The 25,428-nt window shown below is 48.7% G+C and overlaps 1 protein-coding gene across 1 annotated transcript; it reads right to left on the bottom strand.

Annotated features, from left to right (window-relative positions):
* Positions 1 to 13,647: 13,647 nt before the first annotated feature.
* On the bottom strand, positions 13,648 to 25,207 carry ANKK1 (ankyrin repeat and kinase domain containing 1). Its single transcript, XM_034754904.1, has 8 exons — positions 25,032 to 25,207; positions 21,482 to 21,770; positions 20,693 to 20,844; positions 19,448 to 19,497; positions 18,630 to 18,785; positions 17,762 to 17,880; positions 16,213 to 16,294; positions 13,648 to 15,173 (listed from the first exon to the last, which is right to left on the bottom strand). The coding sequence occupies exons 1-8, from the start codon at positions 25,205 to 25,207 to the stop codon at positions 13,870 to 13,872; spliced, it is 2,328 nt and encodes a 775-aa protein (XP_034610795.1). The 3' UTR covers positions 13,648 to 13,869.
* Between the last annotated feature and the right edge of the window lie 221 nt (positions 25,208 to 25,428).

The following is a 25,428-nucleotide window of genomic DNA, read 5'->3' as shown; positions in this document are numbered from 1 at the left end:
TCACTCCCTCTAAGCATCTGGCACTGGCCCCTGTCGGAAGACAGGATACTGGGCTTGATGAACCATTGGCCTGACCCAATAGGGCCATTCTTATGTTCTTATGTATTTGGCATGGGTTTGCGTCTCCCATTAGGTCAAGCCCTGGAAAACCCATTAACACTGCTAAAGACTGGCTTGCTAAGTGTTCCATGGACCATTATCAGTAAAGTGATTTTGGGGCCTGATCCAGACTAATTGGAGTTGATTGAGCTCCCGTCAATTTCAGTGGACTTCGGATCAGGCCCTTAGTGGCCTCTGCCCGGTTATCTGGTGGAGTACGTAAGACAAGTCAACAATTTAACAAACAGAAACAGGGCCTGGAGGAACCCAACAAAGCTCAGGCTCTACGCTTACTGGGTGGAGTTACACGCAGGGCCGGCGCAACCCATTAGGCGACCTAGGCGGTTGCCTATGGCGCTACAATTTGGGGGGCGGCGACTGTGGCGGTATTTCGGCGGCGGGACCTTCTGCTGCCTCTGTGGGGGGCGGCATTTCGGGGCAGGACCTTCTGCTGCCTAGGGGGGCAGAAAAGCTGGCGGCGCTCCTGGTTACACGTCCAGTTGCTTTGCACTATTCTCCTGCAATATTTGCCAGAGGGGCAGGGAACCCAGAGTACTCTCTGGAGGGAAGGCCAGGGTGCTCCTTCTGTTTATCCCAATTCAGTAGTTATTTGTCTCATTGGCACAATTTGCCGGAGTACTGAGCAGAAGAGATTAGTGTTGTTTGAAGCCAGTGCCACCTGCGTGACAATTTGCATCCCGCCAGGTGCGGTCAGACAGGTTCTTCAATGAGGCCCGGGATTGAGAGTGCCGGGCAGATTTCTCAGCAGGGTGGCAGGACGCTTAGATGAAAGGATCGGCATTGTCTGAGCTGATTGTCATATTAGGCACTAATGATGTGAAGGAAAACATGGCAGACAGTCCCACACCACTGCAGATGGATGAGAGAGCCGACTACTTTGAAGATGCTGTCCTTCCACATCCGTAGCTAGTCCAAGAAGGTGACAGCTGGCAGCCAGCACAACAACCCCCCACCGTCTTCCTTGTATTATAACTAACCTTCTCCCACAGAGATTTTGGAAGGGATCAGACCTAGCAATCCAAATAACTACCTTAAAAGCAAAGCTACCAGACATCCAAGCCTGCAGGCTGCACGGAAATGGCATTGAGTGTGGCAACTCCGCTATATGAAAAGGAACAGCGTGCTGGGAGCAGAACTCTCTTCCTGTGTGAGCGATGGGGGTACTGGGGAGCGATGCCAGCTCCAATCAGCTCCTGCACACCTGGGAGGGAATGGAAGATAAAGCACCGGGCCAGACTCCCCTGAACTGAAGGGATGTTTGGAATCTGAACCTGCAACGTTGCAAATGGCCCGTTTCCCATTAGGTCCAAACCAGAAGCCTGGATCTGGAAGCTCCCAAATTCTAGGGTATTTGAAATCCATCTTCAAACCCCAATTCCAGCTGGGGTATATCCAGCCAGGCATCAATTAGATGTTGAGAGATTCATCCAGCACACCGCTTTTCCCTGCTCCTCATAGCAAAGCTGATGTGCCAGCACGCGAGTCCAGCATCTCAGGCTCAAAGAAACGGGAAGGTCTTTCACAAAGAGTAGAGAGCTCTCTGTTGCAGCCCTCATCTCAGCGCAGTCCTGCAGAACCAGCACTGAAGATGAGCTCCAACTCCACAGCCTCTGAGACACCGGCAGGAGTGCTGCCCTGGGAGACTACTCATAACTGCACTGTGCACATTGTCTATTGCCTGTGGACAAGTGCCTTGCAAATGTGTCCAATCGCGAGAGGAGCAGGGCAGATTTGGCCTCAGCAGGGATTTCTGGTGCTGATGCCTAATAATGATAATGACACAATTTGCATTTCTTTTCTGCCTTTCACCGGCAGATCTCAAAGCCCTTTGCAAACATCAATGAATCATTAAACCTTCATCACCCCCAATGAGGGAGTAACCTTTACCCCCAGTTTGCAGATAGGGAAATGAAGGCACAGATAGGTGGAGTGACTTGGTCAGAGTCACAGGGGGCAGTGGCGGAGCCAGAAATAGAAGCTAGGTGTCTTGGTGCCCAGACCCCTGCTCGAATCAGCAAGCCACCCTCCCTCCCTCCCTCCCCTGTCTGTCTGTCTAGGTTTTTCTATTGTGCCTATCACAGTAGTAGCAGATTCCCGCTGATAGGTTTTTAAGGCCAGAAGGGACCATCTTGTAAGTTTATAATTATAAGGGGGAACCCTTTCCCCCCTCTCCAGTGAAGATGTCAAGTGCATACACAGACCATCAACACTGGGCTAAGACTCCCAGAGTAAAGAGGGAGAACAGAACCTACCTCCTCCTCCAAAGGCAGTCGCAATCTCACAGCCTTAGGCCTGGTAAATCCAAACACAGCAGAGAATTAGAAATGTAAAAAAGGGATTAATGCAAAACTTTCAGCCAAGGCTGCTGCTATCTCCAGGGTTTGGTGGGGCTTTCATTATCTGAATGCACTAAATGCAAAAAGAATTAAAAGGCCTGGAAGGGAGGAGCTGTATCTAATGCACCCACCTTTACAGAATCAACAGTTGCCTCAAATTAGCTGGTGTTTCCCAACAAAGCTGTAAACAATGTTTTGAACTCCTGAAGTGGCCACCCCACTGGCTGGTGCCTGGTCATGAACCCAGGATAACAACAACTATTATTACCATAGCACCTAGGAGCTGTAGTCGTTGACCAGGAGCCCAGCGTGCTAGGCGCTGTACAAAAGGATTGAACCAGAGCAATCTCAGCAGCCATGATTGCCTTTCACCTTGTTTGGAACTTGTTTCTACGTGAGACTCAGAGCAACCCACAGGCCTGAACCCGCAAAGGTCGAAACTGGGAAGAGAAAGTGTCCAGCTCCCACCAAAGAGACATTGCTGAGCTTCAACCAGTTCTAGTGAGAGCAAAACATCCCACGCTGGAGCAACATTCACTTCCCCCCATGGGAAAGACAGAGATGGTACGATGGGCTCTAGCAAGCCTTTCGCCTGCACAATTAAGCCCTGTTTTAGCACATGCGTGACTTTAAGCACTTTGACTTCAAATGCGACTGCTTATGTGCTTAGAGATAAGTACGTGGCTTATCCAAAGCCCGCTCAAGTCAAGGGGTCCTTGTTAGGAGTACCGTTGATCTGAGCTCATAGAGTGCAAAGGCCTCATGCTTTTAAGGGTAAAACATCTGGGTTCAAATCCCATTCAGACGCAGGAATGCAGAGGAATTAATTCCAGCCCATGTTTTTCAAAGGGACTCGTGATTTTGGGCACCCAACTTGACTCACCTTGCAGGGGCCTGCTGTTCAGATGGCAGGGGCTCCGCACTTCCTGAAAATCAGGTCCGTCTAAAAGGTCTCAAGTTGGGCACTCAAAACGACTATTCACTCCAGAAGCCATTGGAAATCGGTCTTTCCTGCTTCTCTCTTGAGATGCCTCTAGTCGGTGCTGGTTTGGCTCTTGGGGTCTTTGCTTTGGCAGGAGAGTGAAGCACCTGACACGTTTATCAGACTATTTACCAACACAGACAGAAAAACCAAAGTCCATTTCAGCAAGGAGGAGTAGGGGTTGGAGGGTCATTTGGGGAGCCCAGACATTTTAGATTTGGATGCACATTATGAGTAGCAAATTGCAAGTTATACAGCCACAACAAGGGAGGGACTGTGAAAACTCATTTTAATTTCTATAGGAATTGAGCCGCGAACAGGCAATTTTCTCCTGAATATTGGTTCTGCAATATTGGTTCTCAGTAATGCTCTGTAAGAGGAGTATATTTCCCTTGTGTCTTCTTAAGCCCCCGTTATTTTGGTTATAAATTTAATTAAGTCCTTCTGGAGAGCGCTCTGCGGCATACAAGCTGAGGTTTGTTTTGTTGTCAGAGTGGGGTCGGAAATGAACTGCTGAAATTACGTGGCAATTAGATTTTATGTTTTTGTTCTGTTTAAATACTTTGTATGATATTAAATACTAGATACATTCGCTTCTCCCAGCAGAATCAATACGGCTAAAGTTAAGTGAAAGAGACATCCAAGGTGCCAGGTGAATTGGAAAGATTTTGATTTTCATCAAGCAATGATCCAGCTAGTCCTCCCTCCTTCCATAAGGTCACGCCCAAAGCTGCCATTTTGCAGAACATCTGGGGAGCAGATTCTTTCTCCGCAAATATGACATCTGAAAACTGCATTAGGACCAGCTCTTAAGATGGTGCAAAGCAGCATTTAAGTTAACTGACGGTCTGGCTCTTAGCGGGAAATGCCCACTCGAGAATTCTCCTTGACTTGGAACATGAACGGATTCAACTCAATCATGACAGCCTTTTCATTAGGCCACGTCCATAACTGCTAGATATTGTTATTCCATGGAGGGCTTGGCCAACTATCCTCTTTGTTTTACTCGTGATTTGTTACTAAGCAACACCTACTGGGTTCACAATGCACAGCCAGGCCTACAGTTTGAACTGCTACTTGGTGTTTCAGCCCTAAATTCTACAGAAAGGGACAATGCCAGGCTAACTTTCGTGCTTACAATCAAACATCTTAGAGTAACCAGATGCTATAGTTCTCAGAGATCATCAGGCATCCAATGCCCAAGGTTACACAAACAACGTTCCTTTTTAAGGGTAGCTCCTCCAGTTTTTGTTTATAGTAGCACCCAAAGGCTCCAATTACGATCAAAGCCCCATTGTGCTGGCACTATACATATAAATAATAAGGGGCAAACAGTTTACAGGCTAAATAGACAAAGACTCTGTTCTTTATATAGAGGCTTAAATGTTGGTGTCCCATTCCACCCTCCCCCCGGCCCAAACCATCCAGCCTGTCACTAAACACAGCACCAGCTCCTCAGTCTCCGCAAGTGGGTGATAGGGACGCTCATGATTAATGCACAGGAGCTCTAGAGACAAGCTGTGCAAGATTAGCATACGTCAGCCCTTCACGCCTTGATTTTTTGTGTGTGGTGGCACTGTCTGTTCTTAGGAGATTAAAGGGGGTAAAATAAACCCCAGAGGCTTGTGTAACGAATGCAGGTCCTGGAGAACACAGCACTAATTAGGACCAGAAGGAGCTCTGGGCTTTTTAAAATATTATATATCTACTGGGAAACAAATAGTTCTGTTTTTAGTCACAGCCGCTTTATTGCAGAACCTCAAGCATTGCCACCAAGGAAAACATCTTCAAGCCCATACTGGAGCACAAATGTCCCGCCGAGGGAGGGCTATCCATCTACGCCTAATACTCTTTTAATGTTATACTGTTGGCAGTTTAACAACAGCTAAACAGCGTAAGCCCCAGCAAGAGATTTCTGAGCTGCTTAAGTATGAAAAGTATGACATTTTAATTAGAGGAGAAGCTTCCCATTTGTGGCATGCGCACCTCTGTTTGATCTGGAATGCAGAGTCCACCTGTAATTGGCATGTTTCTGTTCAAAGGTGCATTAACCAGAAGCCAGGGCCAGTCTAAAATGAGTTTTGTAGGGCCTCAGACCAATGCCTAGTGGATGGAGTCTACCACAAAAATGCTGTCATCATAACTGGCATGAATTGCCTCCCTTCTGGGAAGGCTTGGCACAGAGGCCAATCATCAGATGGACCTAGAATCTTAATTCCCTGATCTCCAGATTCACACTGCGGTTGGGGTACAGCTGATATGACATCGGTCCAGGCTGCCTCTCTTCAGTGAATAGAGACAGGACATAAGTTTTCAGGACTTGCACTGAAATTGACTTGTGAGATGATAATACTGACTGATCACAAGACAATGGCTCTGTCTGAGGTGAGGACAGCAGGTGAGATGTGTAAAAAATTAAGACATTCTGTAGGAAAACTTGTTAGGCCAACTTTTGCAGGGAAAATGTTTGGGTCAGATTCTCTCAGGATGCAAATGCATGTCATCAGGAATTTGGACCACTGAATTAATTGGACCAATTAATTATTGGGCTGCAAAGTTCCCAGTGCTTAAGGTGCCCTAGTGTTCACAAACCAACCATCTCAGATGGACAGACTGGATGATTCTTTATATAAACTATACTTATAACAAAGTTTAATTATTTTCTAGAGGTATATATCTGTATCTGCCATGCTGTGATTGATCACACACAGGCTGTATGTATCACAATGGGAAATGTCAATTGTAAAGAGAAGCCAAGGGGATTTAAAATCTCATTGGTTACTAAGATGTTTTAGATACGGATTCACTTTCTCCACTGCCCCTTCCCTGTTTTACCTACCCACCTTGAAATGGGAGTTGCAGTGTCTTGGATCAATGGCTTTTGACATTTCAGTTTTCCCTGTTACTTCTGTTCTAACTTTTTAACAGCAGTACTCCATCCTCAGCGAATCCAATTGTGAATGACCTTTTCAATGTCCCCCTTGCAGGCTGCCTGGGATGTGAAACAGGTTATTGCCTAGATTTGTGCCTCCTGTATAAGACATGGAGATGAGTTCCTGGGTATGCAGCAGTGTGTTTATCTTTCTATTCTATACAGTATTGGTTCTCATACCACCAATATCTGCGTCCCTTATGATAATGCATTAAGTGCCATGAGCAACAATTGTCTTTGTGTATGCGTCTCTGAGTGCGTGTGTCTCTCTATCTCTAAAATATGGCTGCAATAGATGGAATTTTCCTTGCTCAATATATTGACTATGGAACTGGTGTCGAGGGATTAAGAATTCCAGCCAACAGACAGAACAACAATCCATCCTGTCTCTCCTGCAATGAAGAGTTTTGAGTAATTTCAGTGCATTAAATTGCCAGAGTTTCCCCAGGCATTTAATGAGAAATGACTGACACCACCAAGTCATCTCCACGAGCGAAAGGCCTGTTGGAAGAGAATGGCACTTGGAGAAATGACTGAGGCCTTGGCATTTAGCCTTCAGTTAGATGAGTTCACTCAGCTCCTGAGGCCCTGACTTCTTGAGAAAAAGACAATGATCCTTCCTCCATTTTGCTTCACTGACAAGTAAGAAACAAAAATAGCATGGAGGCAGCTGAACACATCCAGCAGCCATGCCCTGGGCTGGAGCTAGCAGTCAACATTGGCAGCACACACTAAACTCAAACTCCCTCATTCAAGCAGGGCTTGCTAAAGACCAAGCTCATGGATTTAGAGTCATGGGGGCATATTGCCATAGTGACGGAAAGGGAGGAAGGACCCTAGTCAGCAGTTGACGCTGTTTCTCTGCAAGATGCTTCGTTTACATCAAACATTTTGACTGCTCTGCTTTCTTTGGCCTGGTCTACACTGCGGGGTGGTGGTGGTGAGGGAACCGATCTAAGAAATGTCACTTCAGCTACTAGAATAGCGTAGCTAAAGTCGACGTATCTTAGATCGACTTAGAATCATTTACTTCATGTCCTCGCGGCGCGGGATCGATGGCCGCCGCTCCCCCGTCGACTTTGCTTCTGCCTCTCACCGAGCTGGAGTTCAGCAGTCGATGGGAGCGCAATCGGGGATTGATTTATCGCGTCTACACTACACGCGATAAATCGATCCCCGATAGATGGATCGCTACCCGCCAAGCCGGTGGGTAGTGTAGACGTATCCTTTGTCTCTCTCCTTCACACCAACCAAGAACTAACCTTTGACATGAAAAAACTGCGGTGCCCACAAGTTCTACATCAGGCACGCACACACTGTAGTCTCTCCCTCCCTCCCCACCTCAGCCTGCTGTGTGGGCAGGCTCCAAAGAGCCAGACCCATGGCCTGCTGGGTAGAGGGGGTCGGAAAACAGAATTTCTGGTTCCTGGGACATTCCGACATTTCAAAAAAGAGGCAAAATTTTCAAAAATTTCCTGTGGAATGAAAATTCTGACAAATTGTGATTTGAGGCCATCAAAATATGTTACTTTAGTTCATTTCAATTTACTCATTTAATTTAATAATGTTAAAACATTATAAACATTTAAAACATTAAAATATTATAATAGAAAACATTAAACCTGATTATATATCATCATAGTGCTGAAAATAATATATTAATATAATATAAAAGTCCAAACATAATGAATCAGAACAATAACGTTGAAATGAAATATTTTTACCTTATTGAAACAAGAAAATCAAAACAATTTGTTTAACAGAATCATAGAAACATAGGGCTGGAAAGGACCTCAAGGGTCACAGAATCTGAGATCGGAAGGGACCATCTAGTCTGACCTTGTGCATATCACAGGCCACCAATACTATATTCATGAATGATCTGGAAAAAGGAGTAAACGGTGAGATGGCAAAATTTGCAGATGATACAAAACTACTCAAGATAGTTAAGTCCTAGGCAGCCTGCGAAGAGCTACAAAAGGATCTCCTCAAAACTTGGTGACTGGGTAACAAAATGGCAGATGAAATTCAATGTTGATAAATGCAAAGTAATGCACATTGTAAAACATGATCCCAATTATACATATAAAATGATGGGATCTAAATTAGCTGCTACCACTCAAGAAAGAGAACTTGGAGTCATTGTGGATAGTTCTGTGAAAATAGTGGCAGTCAAAAAAGCGAACAGAATGTTGGGAATCATTAAGAAAGGGATAGATAATAAGACAGAAAATAGCATAATGCCTCTATATAAATCCATGGTATGCCCACATCTTGAACACTGCGTGCAGATGTGGTCATCCCCTCTCAAAAAAGATATATTGGACTTGGAAAAGGTTCAGAAAAGGTCAACAAAAAATATTAGGAGTATGGAACAGCTTCCATATCAGGAGCGATTAATAAGACTGGGACTTTTCAACTTGGAAAAGAGACGACAAAGGGGAGATATGACAGAGGTCTATAAAATCATGGCTGGTATGGAGAAAGTCAATAAGGAAGTTTTATTTTCTCCTTCTCATAACACAAGATCTAAGGGTCATCAAATGAAATTAGTAGGCAGCAGGTTTAAAACAAACAAAAGGAAGTATTTTTCCCACACAAAGCACAGTCAACCTGTGGAACTCCTTGCCAAAGGATGTTGTGAAGGCCAAGACTATAACAGGGTTAAAAAAAGAACTAGATAAATTCATGGAGGATAGATCCATCAATGGCTATTAGCCAGGATGGGCAGGGATGGTGTCCCTAGCCTTTGTTTGCCAGAAGCTGGGAATGGGCAATAGGGCATGGATCACTTGATGACTACCTGTTCTGTTCTTTCCCACTGGGGCACATGGCATTGGCCACTGTCTGAAGACAGGACACTAGGCTACATGGACCTTTGGTCTGACCAAGTATGGCCGTTCTTAAGTGAGATACACCCAGATGATTCTGGCACGTGACCCGCACCTCACACTGCAGAAGAAGGCGAAAAACCCCCAAGCTCACTGCCAATCTGACCGAGGGAAAATTCCTTCCCAACCTCACCATCCAAAAAAACTTTTGACTTTTTCCAACAGAAAATGTCATCAAGGTCAACGTGTTTCCACAAAATGTTTAGTTTTCAACAAAATGGCATTTTCCAACAGAAAATTTTTGGACCAGCTCCACTGCTGTGTTATAACAAACACTGTCCTGGGCAGAGTGCCAAGCACAAGCATAGGAGTAGCTCATCAGCCCACCGAAAAGTAGGAGAGGTCCCCATATGGGCCAGGAGGCAGGGCACTGGAGGGACCTAACAAAAAGGCAGAGCTACTGATGTTGGCCCCAATGTTCCAAGGAGAATACTAGACCTCTCTTCTGACCATAGCAACAGGACAGTCTGGAAGCAAAGGGCTGCCTGCCCTGTGCAGCAGAAGATGGGAAATGGAACTGGCAGCTTTCTGCATCCATGTCCCACAAGAAAAAAATAAAAATCACATTTTAATTAGCGCAATTAAAGCGCCACATCTAAACCCTTCACTTCCCAGCTGGCAAAATGTCAACATCGTCTGACAGCTAAAAGGTTGTGCTGTGCCCTTGGACTCTCTTCATGGACAGACAATGGCCAAAGGGAGATGAAGGTTGCCCCCATGCAACTAAACAGTGGCGGGAACTTGCTGGGGAACAGGGTCCTCCCGTCTATTGTGTGTGTCAATCACTCCCCAAAAGGTCAGGCACTTGGCAGCTACAACCGGGCTGTATCCTGTCACAATCCTGTTTTCAGCAATGTCCTCATTGCAAGCTCCCAGGAAAAAGCAAAGGGAAATACATGCACACGATTTTTAAGGCCACCAGGGACCACTGTGATCATCCAATCTGACTTCTAGCATCACACGGGACCAGAGAATTCCAGCTAGTGGAGACTCCACTCTGGAAAACAGCAGCTAACTGGAGCAATAAATAAGGACGTAATTCAGCCTGCGAAATAGGCTTCAGTTTCCACGGGGTATTTTTAGCCCTGTCATTTCCTTTGCTTCCCCCTTTCCCTGCTCTAACCATCGTCAGCCCTTCCACAAGAAAACCATATGGTGATTTATTGGCCTGACCATGTCTAGATACGGGCACAGGTAAGAAAGCCACCTCAAACAGAACCTTGTCTGAAAAGGGTAACCCGGGCTCCTGCCTAGCAACTGAAAGCAGCTCCCAATCCCAGTCCTGCTCCCCTTTATTTCCAGGGGTGAATTTCACCCGCCTGTGCAGAGAGCCAGCGCCTCTCAAATCCCACATACGACCTCAGAATAGGGGCGGGCAATAACTCCCTTTGAGTTAAAGCTGTGTTGGAGCTTCCAGTGCAAAATTAAACTTCCTTTCAGTCTGAGCACAGCTTCCAGGGCTTTGGTAGCTTTAATACTCCTCTGTCCAGAGCTATGAAGTCTGCTTGTCTGGAGCCTACAGCTCTCTCATCAAAGGGAGCAAATGAAATATTTACATGGTCACTTAGGTCTGTTTGCTGGGACAGAAAGCTGAAGCTGAGGGGAGATGATATTATTTATGATTTCCTGAGCTCTGTGCTACACAAACATACGTTACAAGCCGGGTCAGAGCCTGAGTAAGGAGAGCTGCATGAGCAAATACACTGTTGCCTTCCATCATCTGGGAAGGGTGAGATACAGCCCTTGCAAACGAGTTCATCGGGAAAGATGGGTCTCCTCCCACTTGGGGCTACAGGGTTGTTTATTTATAACGCTACTTCTCAGCAACTAAGATGACAAAGAGAGAGTCACCATCTCGGGCATGTGCAAGTTGACAAATTCATCATTATTTCAGAGTTCTCACCGGATAAAATAAGGGCCATCGAAGGCTGCTCAGAAGTTTTCACCCACCATTGTAAAGGCAATGTGTGCACAAAAGCCCACACTCCAGTTAACTCCCTGTCTTAGGAGCAGGGGCACTTCACTCAGAAGCCGTAAGGCATCCCTGCAAATAACCAATAGCCCACCAGAGGCTCCTTTGCAAAGAAAGGCACTGCCAAGTTGTCGAAAGCCGCCCAGATGGGCTGCCTGAAAGGAGCACAAGGCTGCGTTTCAATGCAGCGATTCTAGGGAAAGGCAAAGCTGAATTTCTCTAGGCTTGGTGGAATGATTGCTCTTCCATCTCAGGTTTCACCTGCACCGGTCGCACTGGGGTCTGATCCAAAGCTCACTGAAAGATTCCATTGACTTCAGTGGGCTTTGAATCAGGCCTAAAATCCACCTTCCAAGCAAATACTTAACAAGAATTAAGTGCTTGGGCTAAAATGAAATTCTCTCTAGCAATACACTGCGTGTGGACTAGGCACTATAGAATACCGTCAATACATGGCAATTAAAATCTAATATATTATAATAATTCATAAGAATACGACTTTGTTGTGATGATAATGCATAGAGGACTGTTCCTCTCCCAGTCCCCCAATGGGTCATCCCCCTTAAAATCACATTTCTTCTCTGAGGCCTGCCAGAAGTGCGTATATAATTCAAAAAGAAAACGCACTGAGTCCTGTGTTTCCTGGCTCTTCTGTGTCTCTCTCTTAGACTTCAAGCTCTGTGCTCATTTTGTGCCTGCGCGGTGCTGTGCACAAACCAGACAAGTAATAAGGAATTAACCTCTTGGGCACTGCAATGCCAGGCTGGGGCCACGCACTGGTTACTGCAGCCCTCCGCCATTGTTAGGGATCTAGCAAAAGGCAGAGAAACCAGCCGGCCAAGAGAAGCCCATTTTTCCTCTCCCCATCAACGGAAGATGAGCTGAAAGACCATTTCATCCGCCACCCCTCAAAACACTGGCCCCGGCTCTGCCAGAGAGGAGGCTGGAATAAAAGGCCCCACTTTTATTTATTTGTTTATTCACAAATATATTTGAGTCCCATTGCTGTGCCCTGTTCCAAGTTGCAAACTGATAAACGCTCTGCATCGTTCCTGGCTCTTGAAGGGCAAGCAAAGGAGACCAACTGACCCCGTGTTACCACCCTCTAGGAGATCTCCCGGACAGCTGATCAGGAATCCTAGTGTAGCAGAGAAAACACCTTGCACCACTTCCTGAAAGCTGACGATTCTGTTGCGTTACAATAAGTCAGTGCTGGTCATTTGGAGGCAAAGCACTGGCTCATTTGGGCCAGACAGCCTCCTGCAGTTATCTCTTCAGCACGGAAAGGAGAAAACACCCAAACAATGGGAGGAATTTACCACAGAACCTTTTCTGTTCCCCCCCCCAGCCTCCTCCCCACACACACACGCATGCACGCACAGGGCCAAATTTTCAACAGGGGTTCTCATTCAGGACGACTAACTTCGTGTGCCCAGGTTTGGATACCCAGTGCCTCTCTATAGAGGTGCTGAGCACTTCCAGCTCCCATTATCTTCATCCGCTGCTCAGCATTGGTGAAAAACAGGACATCTCAAGTTGGACACCCAAAATCAGAGGCTGCTTTTCAAAGTCTGAGCGTCTGTACCCACATACTGTAAAACTCCACTCCTGGCTCAGGTATTTGTGGGCATTGCAACAAATCTGTTGTCATCTAGTATATCAGTGGTCTGGAGGGACGGGGGATGAGGGTCAGACTCAGTAATTACTCATTACCCCGGCCTGGAGGGATGGGGGATGAGGGTCAGACTCTTAACCCACCCTTAGAACCATCTCCATGGTGGCAAGTCCTCTGCTCAGTGCCTCAAGGTGTGGAGAAATCTGAAGACATAATTTGAAATGGTTAGAGAAACACTCTTCCCCACCTTACCCTTTTGGTGGGAAGAAGGGAGGGGAATTCTTTTAGGGATTCCCCCCCCCCGCTCACCCCAGTATGTCCATTTCAGGCATTATTTTTCCCGTAATTCTGTTTTGTTTCCTTGGTTCATTTTCAGTGGTGGCGGCTGGTATGAAAGTGGGATGTTGGAATAACTGACACAACTGCACCATATGCTCCATGTCTATTTCCAGCAGTGGGTGGGACTCACAGGGCTCATTCCTGCTTATGCTAAGGCCCTTGTGTATCACTCTGATTCCTGTAAAAGCTCCCCATTTAAGGGTGGAATGGAAGAAGGAAGCTCTGTGGGAGACGTGGGTATGTTTGTCACCAGATGTAAATCCAGCAGGGTCCATACAAAAAGAGGGGTGTAGCTTTTGCATTCACTGCCCCCAGATGAAATTACTAGCACGGACGCACATACACATGGGTCAAATCCAGCACTCCCACTCCCAAGCCTTCAAAATCATGAGTCAGACCCCCAGAATAACCAGTGTTGGGTTCTTTGTGTTTGCCCTCAGGCGCTGGAGACTTTAGGATTCACATCCTCCAGCTTTTCTCAGCAAACATGTGAACTAGAAATGTATTTATTTTTTAAAAAATGAAAGTTGAGATTTTCCTCCAATCGCCTGACCCGAGGAGCTCGTGATTGAAGAAACAACATCGAATACTGCGAGACTCAACATACAATTGCAAGAGCTGGGGACTCTCCAAATCCATCCCACCTGTTGACCATGTCAGGGGTGAATTGGAGCTCATGGTTTTAAGCTTTTTCACCACTCCATGTCACCCTGCTCCCCATGTTATTCACTGGCAAGTCCTTGCCTTGCAGCCAGGAAGCAATGCTTTGCTTCTGATTCCTAATGGCCAGCTGGAAGGGTGTGCAGCCAGTCATGTCCTCCACATCCAGCACAGCACCGGCCTTGATTAAGGTCTTTATGATAGCCACGTTGCCACTGAGGACAGCGAGGTGCAGGGGAGTCCAACCCACCTTGTTCTTAACATTGATGTCTGCTTTGTGCTCCAGAAGGTTGATGATGCTCAGGAAGGTACCCCGCTGGACTGCGAGGTGGAGAGGGGTCCACTCTGATTTCTCAGTGATGTTGGGGTCCACTCCGCTTCTCAGGAGCTCGCAGACCACAGACTCTTCGCTATAGCGGGTGGCCACGTGAAGAGGTGTCCAATCCATGCCTCCTTTGACATTCAGTTTAGCGTGGTTGTCTCTTAGCAGGCGGATGATTTCGATGTGGCCCTTAAAACAAGCCAGGTGTAGGGGGGTCCACCCTTTGTCCGTCCTCAAGTCCACATTGGCCCCGTATTTGATCAATTTCTCACATATCAGGTATTTCCCCTTCACTGCGGCCATTTGCAAGGCACTATAGTGATTCTCATCCAGGCAGTTGACAGATGCCCCACTCTTCAGCAGGTATTGGACCACCCTGAACTTACCCCTCTCCACGGCAAAGTGCAGTGGGGTCCGGTGGTTCTTCTGCTTCCTCTCTAGGTCAGCTCCTTGGCTAGCTAGGAGTTTCACAAGGCTGATGTGCCCGAAGCAAGCTGCCACGTGGAGGGCAGTCCTCCCATCGTTCTCCTGGCAGTTGGGGTCAGCCTGGCGGGAAAGCAGCACCCGGGCCACGTTCTCGAAGTTGTTCTGAGATGCCAAGTGGAGTGGAGTCCATCCTTCATGCTCTTGGGAGTCTGCCCGCGCCTGGTGGTCCAGCAAGAGGCGCACAATCCTGTCGTCCCCATTCTGAGCCGCGAAGTGAAGAGGAGACCAACCGTCTTTGTCGGCCATGTTGACATCCGCGCCGTGCTCTATTAGAACCAAGCAGATCTCTGGTGACCTCTTCTGGACCGCCACAATGAGTGGGGTGTAGCCACAGACCAGCTGGCTGTCCACGTTGGCCTCCTGACTCAACAGAAACTTCACCTTCTCCACATTTCCTTGAATCACCACAAGGTGAAGCAGGGTGAGGCCATTTTCCTGGGCCCTGCGGACTTCCTTGGACATTATGAAGCTCTCCAAGCCCTCGACCTCGCTGGTGGGGGAATGCGGGAAATCAGTCTCTAAGGGCAGAGGAAACAGAGTATGAGAAAGAGAAAGCAACTGAGTGATATAACAGCTTGAGGACTCCCAAACTATGGTGTGCACAGCACTGGGGAATTCTGGATGCCCAGAGCTCAAAATAAAACCCATGCATGTGGATCTGCAGGGTCTAAAACCAAAGGAAATGCACCTGCCTGCTGGTCTGCTATGGGACAGGGCTGTATGGGTAAGAGCAAAGGAAACACTTGGCATCTGTCTCACAGGGACTTTATATTTGTTCTTTTTTTGGTTTGCACTTTTCCTTAATCTGAAATTAAAAATCACCCAGTCCGAAAACACATGGATTGTCCTTTTGTATGGAGACTATCATAGGGTAAAGGTGGGAAACAGGGCTGCTCTGTTCTCTTGCCCACTTGATTCTCATCTAAGGTTTATGAGCAAAGGTGACCTACTCACCACTACTACTTGTGTCTTGGGAGAGGATGGATCCTTGTTTCTGGCTCTTGTTTTCAGGGCAGAGAGATAACAGGAAAAGAACATTATGGGCAGTTTGTTATTTGCAATTTACCATTTGTGTGTTTCATGTTCTTCCCATTTAGCGCGCTAGGATTTTGTGCCATCATTTATACACTATTTTTCTTACCAAGCTTGCTTGATATTACATTCAAAACTCACTCAAGATAATCACAGCACAAATGGGAATGCAAGAGTGCAAACACAGTGCTTGGGGTTATTATAAATCACCAGCATGACCTGTTTTACCTTAAAAGCTAAATAAATTTCCTTGGGAATTTTAACCCTCTGATAAATCTCATGCATAGTGAGCTGTCCTTTAAGCCTACTTAAAAAATTAATCTTGAAAGAAAACAATACATTGAATAATAAATCACAGAGAAGGCAAGACTTCCATTTGTTGAAAGCAACAGAGAATCCTTTGAGGAAAAAGAAACAGGTTCTGTCTGTCTCTCCCATCTACCTCCCTGCTGATACTCCATGATTCCACTGTAGCAATTTCCAGTAACTTTTTAGAAGAACTCCTTTCTCATAGTGCAGTCTAACCTTCCCCTCCCTGGCTGCCAATCATGGCTATGTCGAATGCGGTCTCCTTGGACTCCTGAACTCTCTCCTGAACTGGTGCTTTCTGGGAAACATGCAGGATAATGAGGTTTCGCTCCCTCTCTTTCCTTAGTCACCTCTTCCCAAAGCTAAATGTTCCATTTCCATTATTTCGATGTTTAATGACAGGATCTCAGAGGCCTTTTACACTTCCTTTTACACTGTGGAGATTTAAGAGCAAACGTTTGATATATGCACTGACTGGGATATGCTTGGCTTAATACATATGCCTCTGCTTCCCCAGAGCTGGAAAATGTCATCTGGAGCTTATGCTTGGCACTAAGGACTCAGTCCTGCAATTAACCCTGCCTGGGCAAACCCCAACATGGAACTCCGTTGGACTCTGCCGGCAGGGCCGGCTCTAAATTTTGCCGCTCCAGGCAAAAAAAAAGAGCGCCGCCGCGCCGTAACACTCCCCCGAGCGCCGTGCCGCCAAAACCCCCGCCCCCCCAAGTGCTGCGCCGCCAAAACCCACGCCCCCCCTCAGCACCGGGCCTGGCCGCCGAAACCCCTGCCCCCCCAAGCGCCGCGCCGCCCAAACCCCTGCCCCCCTCTCCCTCCCCGAGCGCTGCGCCGCCCAGCCCAAACCCCAAGCGCCACACCGGGCCGCCCAAACCCCGAGCGCCGGGCCACGCCGCACTGCCCAAACCCGCCCCCCCCCCCAAGCGCCAGGCCGCCCAAACCCTGAGTGCCGCACTGCACTGCCCAAACCCCAGCCCTCCCCAAGTGCTGGGCCGTCCAACCCCGAGCGCCAGGCCGCGCGGGGCCGCCCAAACCCCCACCGCTCCCCCCCGACTGCCGGGCCTCGCCGGGCCGCCCAAATCCTGAGCACTGGGCCGCACCGGGCCGCCCAAACTCCAAGCACCGCGCCACACCAGCCCCCCCCCCCGCACCGCGCCCCCGAAACCAAAAACAAACAAAAAACCTCACCGAACCAAAAAAACCCAAAAAAACCCGAGCGCCCCGCCCCGCCCCCAAGATTGGCCACCCCTTCCAAGGTGCCGCCCCAAGCACGTGCTTGGTTGGCTGGTGCCTGGAGCCGGCCCTGTCTGCCGGCATGGAGCTCGTTGCAGGATCAGGGCCTAAATGATATCCAGCCCTGCCTCTGCCGTGTGCTTGCAGCTGTGTAAAAAATTCTTTCCCTCAGCCTGCCTGCGTCCCAGCCAGCACAGCATTGCATCCCTCTGGTGGGGAGTAAGTTCCTCACCAAGAGGATGGGATAAGGCTCCTTCCTGGTGGCTAATAAGAACTTCCTCCATTTAAACAGCCCTGAAGTTCACTGGCCAACTTCCTAGATTCATGGGCTCCCTCCTCAGTAGCGAAAGAGGAAACACACCAGACAGAGCACCCTGTACAAAAAGCGCGGAGGTAGTGTGATGGGTAACAATGGGGAAAGAGATACAGCTCCCTCCTGAGTGTGAAAAGACGGGAAGGGAAACACTGCTAAGGTGCTTGAGAACATTTCCCAGGGGATGGTGTGAATCTTCCTTACTTTTTGGCTCCCAGATAAGGTGGGCTTGTGAGACATCTTCCTGACGAGGCGCTCATTCTCCGGATCCACCACGAGGCTTTGCATTAATGACAGGAGCATGTCAGTTTCCACAGGGATATCTACATAAGGAGAAAGACAGTTAGTCGAGGCCTACCCTACCCCACAAGATCTAGAGTTCAACAAACACATTGGGAAGGGGAAAATCTAGGGGGAATAAGTATAAAAGGGAAAGTGTTTGGCAGTAGCTGGCCACTACACAGCTCAATGCAAACAGGCAGTTATTCTCAATCCTTGCAAACCCGTACAGTACAACAGGCACCAGGAGAACAGAGGCTCGCAGAGTACCTCATGCGGGATGTGCTTTTTCAGGCAATGCCCAAGCAGCATTCAGGGGCAGAGAGCCCCCAGAGAGCATCGCAGCAGTGTCTTTAGGGGGCTGACTTTCAACACAAGCCCCGACAGAGGCTTCTAAGGAAGCTCTGCACTCATTGTTTAAAGCACGACAGAGCCCCGGTAAGAGGCTGGTTCAAAGATGGGACTCCCTAGGATTAGTGAATCTGCATGGTTCGAGATCCTTGAGAAGGACATGGCCATGGGGTGGGGGGAGACCCAGGTAAAGACTCTTTGTGAGAAACCCATAAATTGCCTTATGTTTAAACTAAAGGTGGGGCTGAGCGGCAGAGTTGAGCCCCATATCCCAGCTTCCCCCAGAGGTCAGAAATCTTGGGAGCTGCAGCTTTGGTCCAGCTGATGTAGGAGCCATTCTTGACATCTAGAACCGCTTATTGGTGCAAATCTCACGCTGGGAGTTCAGATCAGGTGTTTTGGCTTTGCTGAGTTCGAGCCAGGTCGCACTTGGCTACCACACCTGTGAAGCGTGGCCTTTTCTTGGGGTCTTGGTCCCAGCACCTCTTCATCAAGTCAACCATCTGCTGGCATTCCCCTGGCCACTCATCACAGATGGACTCTAGGCAGGGCCGCCTGCCTGCTGAAATCCCAACTATGATGCCCATCATGTTGGCTCCTGAAAAAGAGTCAGCAATGGGCACTGCACTTGTTTTCTATGACCAGGATGGAGCAGCCATGACACTGTGGTAATTACAGCCGGGGTGTACCATTAGCCTGGGGCCTTTGACTCACTGCTTAGGGACTGCACTCCCTTGCTTCGAGCACAATCCCACCTCTGCCCCAACACCCCTACGCTCTAGGGCATTGGCTTGTCAGTCTGTCTGAGCCAGCCCTGTGAGCAGCACACTGCACCGCAGGACTCCTGGGTTCCAGAAGGCCCAAGCTTCACATTATCCCCCTAACCCCTGCAGCCAGGTGAAGGTTTATCCCCCTAGATGACACCACCCACCTCGAGTCAACAGATGAAGCCCACTGGTTTATTGTCCTCAGGTCCCAACAGCAGCATCTGGCCACAGAGTTACAAAATAGGCAGCCTGGCTGGATGCAGGAACGGCAGTCAGGGCTCTTTGAGTCTATTCCCGGCTCTGCCACTGACTCTCTCTATGGCCTTGAGTGAGCTACTTGATTTCTCTCTGCTTCTGTTTCCCAGCCTGGAAAGCGGGGCTAATGATTTAGCCTGCTGTATTTCCCAGGGCTGTTGAGACTTGAGGTTACTCATTCAGCACAGTGCTTTGGAGGTAAAGATCGGTGTGGGAAGTGGGTTTTTTTAATTGTTACCTGAATATGGCTTCTTCTGCATAAGAACCTCCCAAATGACAATCCCGAAGCTGTAGGCAATGAAAGGTCATCAGCAGCTGTCCATGTGGCATCCTTTTCTTAAATCACAATTCATCTCACTGCTTGGTAGGATACTCTCAGCTTCTCCGGGAATGGACAAATTAGGGAAGAGGCTATTCAGATGCATCTTATCGCAAGGGAACCAGCCCCCATGCCTCCAAAGGGGAGGATTTCTCAAACAATCACAGAAACCTCAGACAGCCCGGTACTCCCAGGCTGCGCCAATGCCGGAACTGGGGTTTGTCACTGTAATGGATTGCTCCCAACGACAGTCCCTGCAAGAGTCAGGCACCGAGCCCCATTGTTTTGACCCAGTTCCCATTTGGGGAACCTATGTTTGGCGACTCCAAAGTCCCAGCATTCATTTGACCCTGGGCTTCTTCTTCGCTTCTTGTTCCACAGTGTGCCTGCTAAACAGCTGGTGCATTTCCGGGGTGGGTAAAGGGTCCCCCTATATCTAGTTTGGGATGTAAGGAACAAGAGGAACCTAAGTCATTGGCCTGTCTCCAGTATGGCACCCCATACTGGCCAAAGCTAAGCTGATACCCAAATGCAAAGCCGGAACAGAACCTTAATTGCTTCAGTACCAGCAAAAATAACAAGGAGTCCGGTGGCACCTTAAAGACTAACAGATGTATTTGATCTGAAGAAGTGTTTTTTTGCCCACAAAAGCTTATGCCCAAATAAATCTGTTAGTCTTTAGGGTGCCACCGGACTCCTTGTTGTTTTTGCTGATACAGACTAACATGGCTACCTCCTGATACTTCAGTACCAGCATAACTCTAAGCAATGCCCGTTGAGCAAGAGACCACATGCTGCCTGCATTGTGGTTTAATATTATTCCTCTCCTCCAATAGCTCTTCATGACCTAACAGGGTGTGATGGAACCGGAGGCAATACAGCATACAAGTCATGCCGGGTCAGAACTATACAGAAATGCAGCTGGTCGGAGACAGATGACTCTCCGCGGATAAACTCACCCTGATGAGGGGCAGCACACGTCGCTCCTGGCATGTTCCCCACCAAGTACATTATGCAAGGAAGAGAGCCAGAACGTAAACAAAATTAGGCAATGCACAATCGCTCTCCCGTCATGCAGGAGCGAGATGGGAACTCTGGCTGACCCCTGAACAGATATCCCCAGCTGCTGCTGCCTCCCGTCCAGTCACGCCGCACAGCCCTTACCTATACACGTCGTATTCGGGTCCTGGCGGCCTGGTGCTGTGGAGAAACATTTCGGGCGGGATGTAGCTCAGGGTGCCCCGCAAGGCTGATCTCTCAATGTACTGCATCCGGCTCGACTGCTCCATCCATCTGGACAACCCAAAGTCTGAAATCTGAAACCCGGGCCAGTTATAACCTCCCTTTCTATCACCCAGCAACCCCTCTCCCTGCTTGCTCTAGCCCTCTAGGGTGCAGCTGTTTACAGACAGAGGGAAGGTTTTGTGATTGAGATGTGGGGAATGAACTCTCAGGCCCGTTGAAGTCAGAGAGAGTTTTGCCATTGAGCTTGATAGGGGTCAGGATATCACCCTGGATTGGGACTGACCTGCATTTAATTCTCAGCTATGCCACAGACTCCGCATTTGACCCTGGGGAAGTCATTTAATCTCTCTCTGTCTCCGTTCCCAGTCCCACCTTGTACGTTTTATCCCTTACTTCCACCCTCTGTCTACTTTGTCTAGTTCAGCTGTCAGCAAACCAGGGCAGGGTCTATCCCTCGTTACTAGGGTGACCAGATGTCCCAATTTTATAGGGACAGTCCCAATGTTTGGGTCTTTTTCTTATATAGGCTCCTATTACCCCCTACCCCCTGTCCCGATTTTTCACATTTGCTGTCTGGTCACCCTACTCGTTACGTGTCCGTCTCTGATGTTCTTTGGGGTCTCTAAGCACTGCTGTAAAACAACTAATAAATAACACTGATAACAGAGAGAAGAACCCATTCCTATACACACAGCCCTAATGCCTTACCTTAACGTGCATATTCCCATCTAGAAGAATATTCCCTGGTTTTAAGTCTAAGTGAAGTAAAGGAGGTGTCATGCTGTGCAGGAAATTCATAGCCAACCCCGTCTCATGGATAATGCGGAACTTGAGCTGCCAGGATAATTTGTGGGTGGGGAGCACTGTTTCCAAGGACCCCTGGGCCATGTATTCCATCACTATCCCCGGTGGGCTGTTGCAAATCCCATAGATGGAGACGATATGCTGGAATTTTATTTTCTCCATCTTGGCTGCCTCTTCAACAAGGCAGTTCATGCTGGTTCTGCAGGGAACGTAGAACGGAGAGATATCAGTGCGGATTCACAGGCAGCATGATGGGGCTGCAGCCCAGAGCACACCCAAACTTCCTGAGCAGCCTCTGTATCCCAGACTGGCCCCATACACCCATCCACCTCCAGGATCAATGACAACTGTCTCCCAGGCTAGCGTGACCCTGCAGATGGCATCTGAAAATGTGTTGCTCTGTTGCAGTCCAAGTTCTAAGACACAGGCTGCTTTAAAGGCCTTGGGTTTCCATAACCAGCTGGCAACTGTACATGCCACGTCTCTAAATGAAATAGGTCTAAGCACATTCACCCCCAGCCTTTGAATAATGCCATACCAGGGACCCAGCTCTCAGACCAGTTCGCAACCTTCCCATCAGTTATCTCACAAAGCCTCTGGGTGTAGCTGCCTCTATGCCCTGATTAAATTCATAAATCCCACTCATTGTTTCACTCAAGTCTATGCATCTCCCAACCCGTTTGACCAGTCTGGGTGTTCCCAGCATGTTCAAGGCAGCAGAGCGGTTCACGTCAAGAATTCAGTTACATGGGCATGTTGGGAATGAATCAGGGCTTGCACATAGTTAAACTCAGCTGTGTTCAGTGTAATGCCTTTCATGTTTCAGTCCAGGTTTACAATAGCGCCCAAACGCCAAAGCCCTGGTGTGGCATGCAGACAGGTATACACGCATGCAGACGGGAGCTGGCACGGGCATCTTAGCACTTTGGGAAGTCTGGCCCTCAGTGTACTCCAGACACTATCCAGAGCGAAGTCTTCCAGTCATGGATACTGCAGGCCAGATCATGCCACATCTGAATGTGGGTACTCAGGGAAATCAGGGGGAGTAAGCCACAGCCGAGATCCCTTTTGTGGCTTCCCTGCATCTCAGCTTGGCTGTCCACTGTTAGCCCACAAGCAGGTGGATGCGGAGAGAGGCAAAAGGTGGGTTGAGTCTGGATTCTGCCCCCATCTCAGGAGCCGCTCAGCTCATGCAGCACGGGAATAAGCCGCACCCTGAAACGAAGGGTGCTACAGATCCATGTCCCCCATGAGCAAAGGGGAAGCAGAGAATGAATTTTACCTCACAGTTCCTTCCTTGGGCTCCTCCCAGGGCAGTGCCGCTATGCACTACCCGTACTCAGGACTAGGAGCAATGGCTCAGTCTAGGCCTGAATGACAGAGAGAGAGAGACAGACAGACTAAGCTGTGGTTTGGGATGGGATTTGAAATCAGCTGGCCAGTCAGTAACAGCAAGGTTGTACTGATGCAAAGGCGGTGGGTTTGGTGCCCCGCCAGGCGAGCTAGGGGACAGAACACAGAGGAGGCACTGCCAGTGACTAGACAAACAGGGGGAGCAGAGAGAAACTGAGCTGCGTGCCCCAGTCTGTCTGTATCCCTCTGTTGTCTCTTGTTTCATACTTCGATTGTCAACTCTTTGGGGCAGGGAGCATCTTTTTGTTCTGTTTCACAGCGGGATCCTGGTCTGTGACTGGGTCCTGGGTAATAACAAACAACCACCGCCACCCTAAAATGATCCCAGTGCCGGGTTCTCAAGCTTCTCCCCTCCACAGCACCGAGCCCCTTCTCTGGAAAGGCCCGCAACCCACATCTGAGACTCTCTTTCCTGGTTCATGTCCCCATAGTACTCCCCATCCCAATCAGCGCTCTGGACTCGGAGTCTCCTGAGCGGGTAGAATGGGCTGGCAATCAGTCCTCAGGCACCACCAGCACCACTCTCCAGGTCAGTGCACAGGGAGGCTGGCTCCTGTTCTATTCGTTGCCACTCACATGTGGCCATGTCTCCCATCTTCCCCCTACCTCAGCCCCCCTTTCCTCCGGACGGGTGAGTCTAGCTGAAGTTAGTAGGCTCACTGACAAACAGCACCTCCAGTTGGAGTGACTGGTGCAGAGAGGTCGTGCTGAGACAGAGCGTGAGCGGATAGGAGTCACTCTACCAAATGCCTTCATTCATTCCTGATCTGTCGGCAATCGCAGCCTCATGGCTCCTGGCCAGGTGCTCAGGTGACTTTTAAAGGCTCTCTTGAAACCTGCTACTCTGCCTCTTTACAACAGGGCTGTGCCCCTGCGGTTTCTTCTCGTTAATTCTTTGGATGGTTTGGAACCTTTCACTTCCTTGTCTTGGGGCCTGTACGGAATATTTGCAGATAAAAGAAGAATTGAAATGTTTCTATTCTACATTAGAGAGAGTAAACATAAGAACGGCCCTACTGGGTCAGACCAACGGTCCATCTAGCCCAGTATCCTGTCTTCCGACAGTGGCCGATGCCAGATGCGTGAGAGGGAATGAACAGAACAGGGTAATTATCAAGTGATCCATCCCCTGTCGTCCACTCCAGCTTCTGGCAGTCGGAGGTTTAGGAACACCCGGAGCATGGGGTTGCGTCCCTGACCATCTTGGCGAGTTACAGACACACTCTCAGCACTGGCTTGGAATTACCTGTCCTTGCTCTGGGTCCATTCCCAATGCTGAGGGTTAACAACATGGTTCCTTCTCCGTGGTTCCGTGCAGGGAGCTGAATTAAAGTCTCTGCAGGTGTGAGCCTTGACAAGGAGTTACTGGGGAGGCAGATGTGCACAGCAAGGAACACCGGGAGTGTGGAAGGCAGGGCTAGTACATGAACACAGAGCATTGTAGCTAGGAGCTCTCTGGGCCTAGCAAAGACACCTGGATTTTATACTTGTCTGTGCTGCCCTTGTTCTTTGTTCCATCCACCTTTAGCCCTCTCTAAGAACTGGCTAAAAATCTGCAAACCCAGGGACTTAACGTTAAGCATCTAAATCCATCATTGGATATTTAAACAGAAGCAGCCCAATATTTGAAAAAGTGCTCAGCACCCGCAAACCCCACTGAAGTCAGGAGGAGCGGCAGGTGCTCTGCACACGGGGAAATCACTTGGGGCATGGCCAGAGGCTGTTATGGAGGCACCTGTGTAGATTTTGGCCGCCAGGTTTCAGTGATTGGGCCAGGTTTTTTTGTCTTCAATATAGAGCTTTGTTCATTTTGTACACGCACGTATGCACACACAGGAGAGAAAGCGGATACGATTTCATCTAACAGTTAAGTTTCCGAATCCCTTCCGATGCCAAGGAAATGATTCAGCTCCACAGGGGGCAGGTGGAGAAGTGCTGAGAGCCCTTTTCCTTAGAGCTTTGTTACCAAATCAAGGCAGCTGGGGCCACATGGCAGGTTGATTGACACCTCAGACTGAGTTCTGAGGGACCGCAGAGTTACCTGTCTGAGCTGGAATCCGGCAGCAGACACGGGGAGCATTTCACAGCATAGACCATCCTCCACCGCTTGTGCTTCACTTGGTACACCTGCCCAAAGCCTCCGCTCGCCACCCTGACCCACTCCCCTTCAAAATCCTCCTTATTAAAAACGGTTAAGCTGCCCAAGCACCGGTCCATTTCGAAGCCACGAGGAAGAAAGCAGCCCTGCCGGTTGCCTCCTGTTCATCTGGTATCACAGAGGAACCCAGGGAGAATGTTTCCTGCTACTCATTTGCATGAGGCGGAGGGTGGGGAGATATCTGAGATGAGCCGCGTTATACACTGCCAAGAGGTGGGTCCTAAATGGGACTTTTAATTGTCTGCCAAAGAGTCATGTTAAAAAATCCTAGCAGGTCACG

This window comes from Trachemys scripta, chromosome 21, assembly GCF_013100865.1.
Source record: "Trachemys scripta elegans isolate TJP31775 chromosome 21, CAS_Tse_1.0, whole genome shotgun sequence".
Classification (NCBI taxonomy): Eukaryota; Metazoa; Chordata; order Testudines; family Emydidae; genus Trachemys; species Trachemys scripta.
Note: the sequence above shows the minus strand (reverse complement) of the source record. Positions and strands in the feature narration are given on the sequence as shown.

Bases quoted from the DNA above. Each gene is read 5' to 3' on its own strand.
- ANKK1 (XM_034754904.1), bottom strand. From the start codon at position 25,207: ATGGACCGGTGCTTGGGCAGCTTAACCGTTTTTAATAAGGAGGATTTT. The intron at 20,845-21,481 runs GTAAGGCATTAG...CCCGGGTTTCAG, and splicing joins ATGGGAATATGCACGTTAAG to ATTTCAGACTTTGGGTTGTC. The intron at 17,881-18,629 runs GTGTGGTAGCCA...CTCCTTATGTAG, and splicing joins GAAAAGGCCACGCTTCACAG to ATATCCCTGTGGAAACTGAC.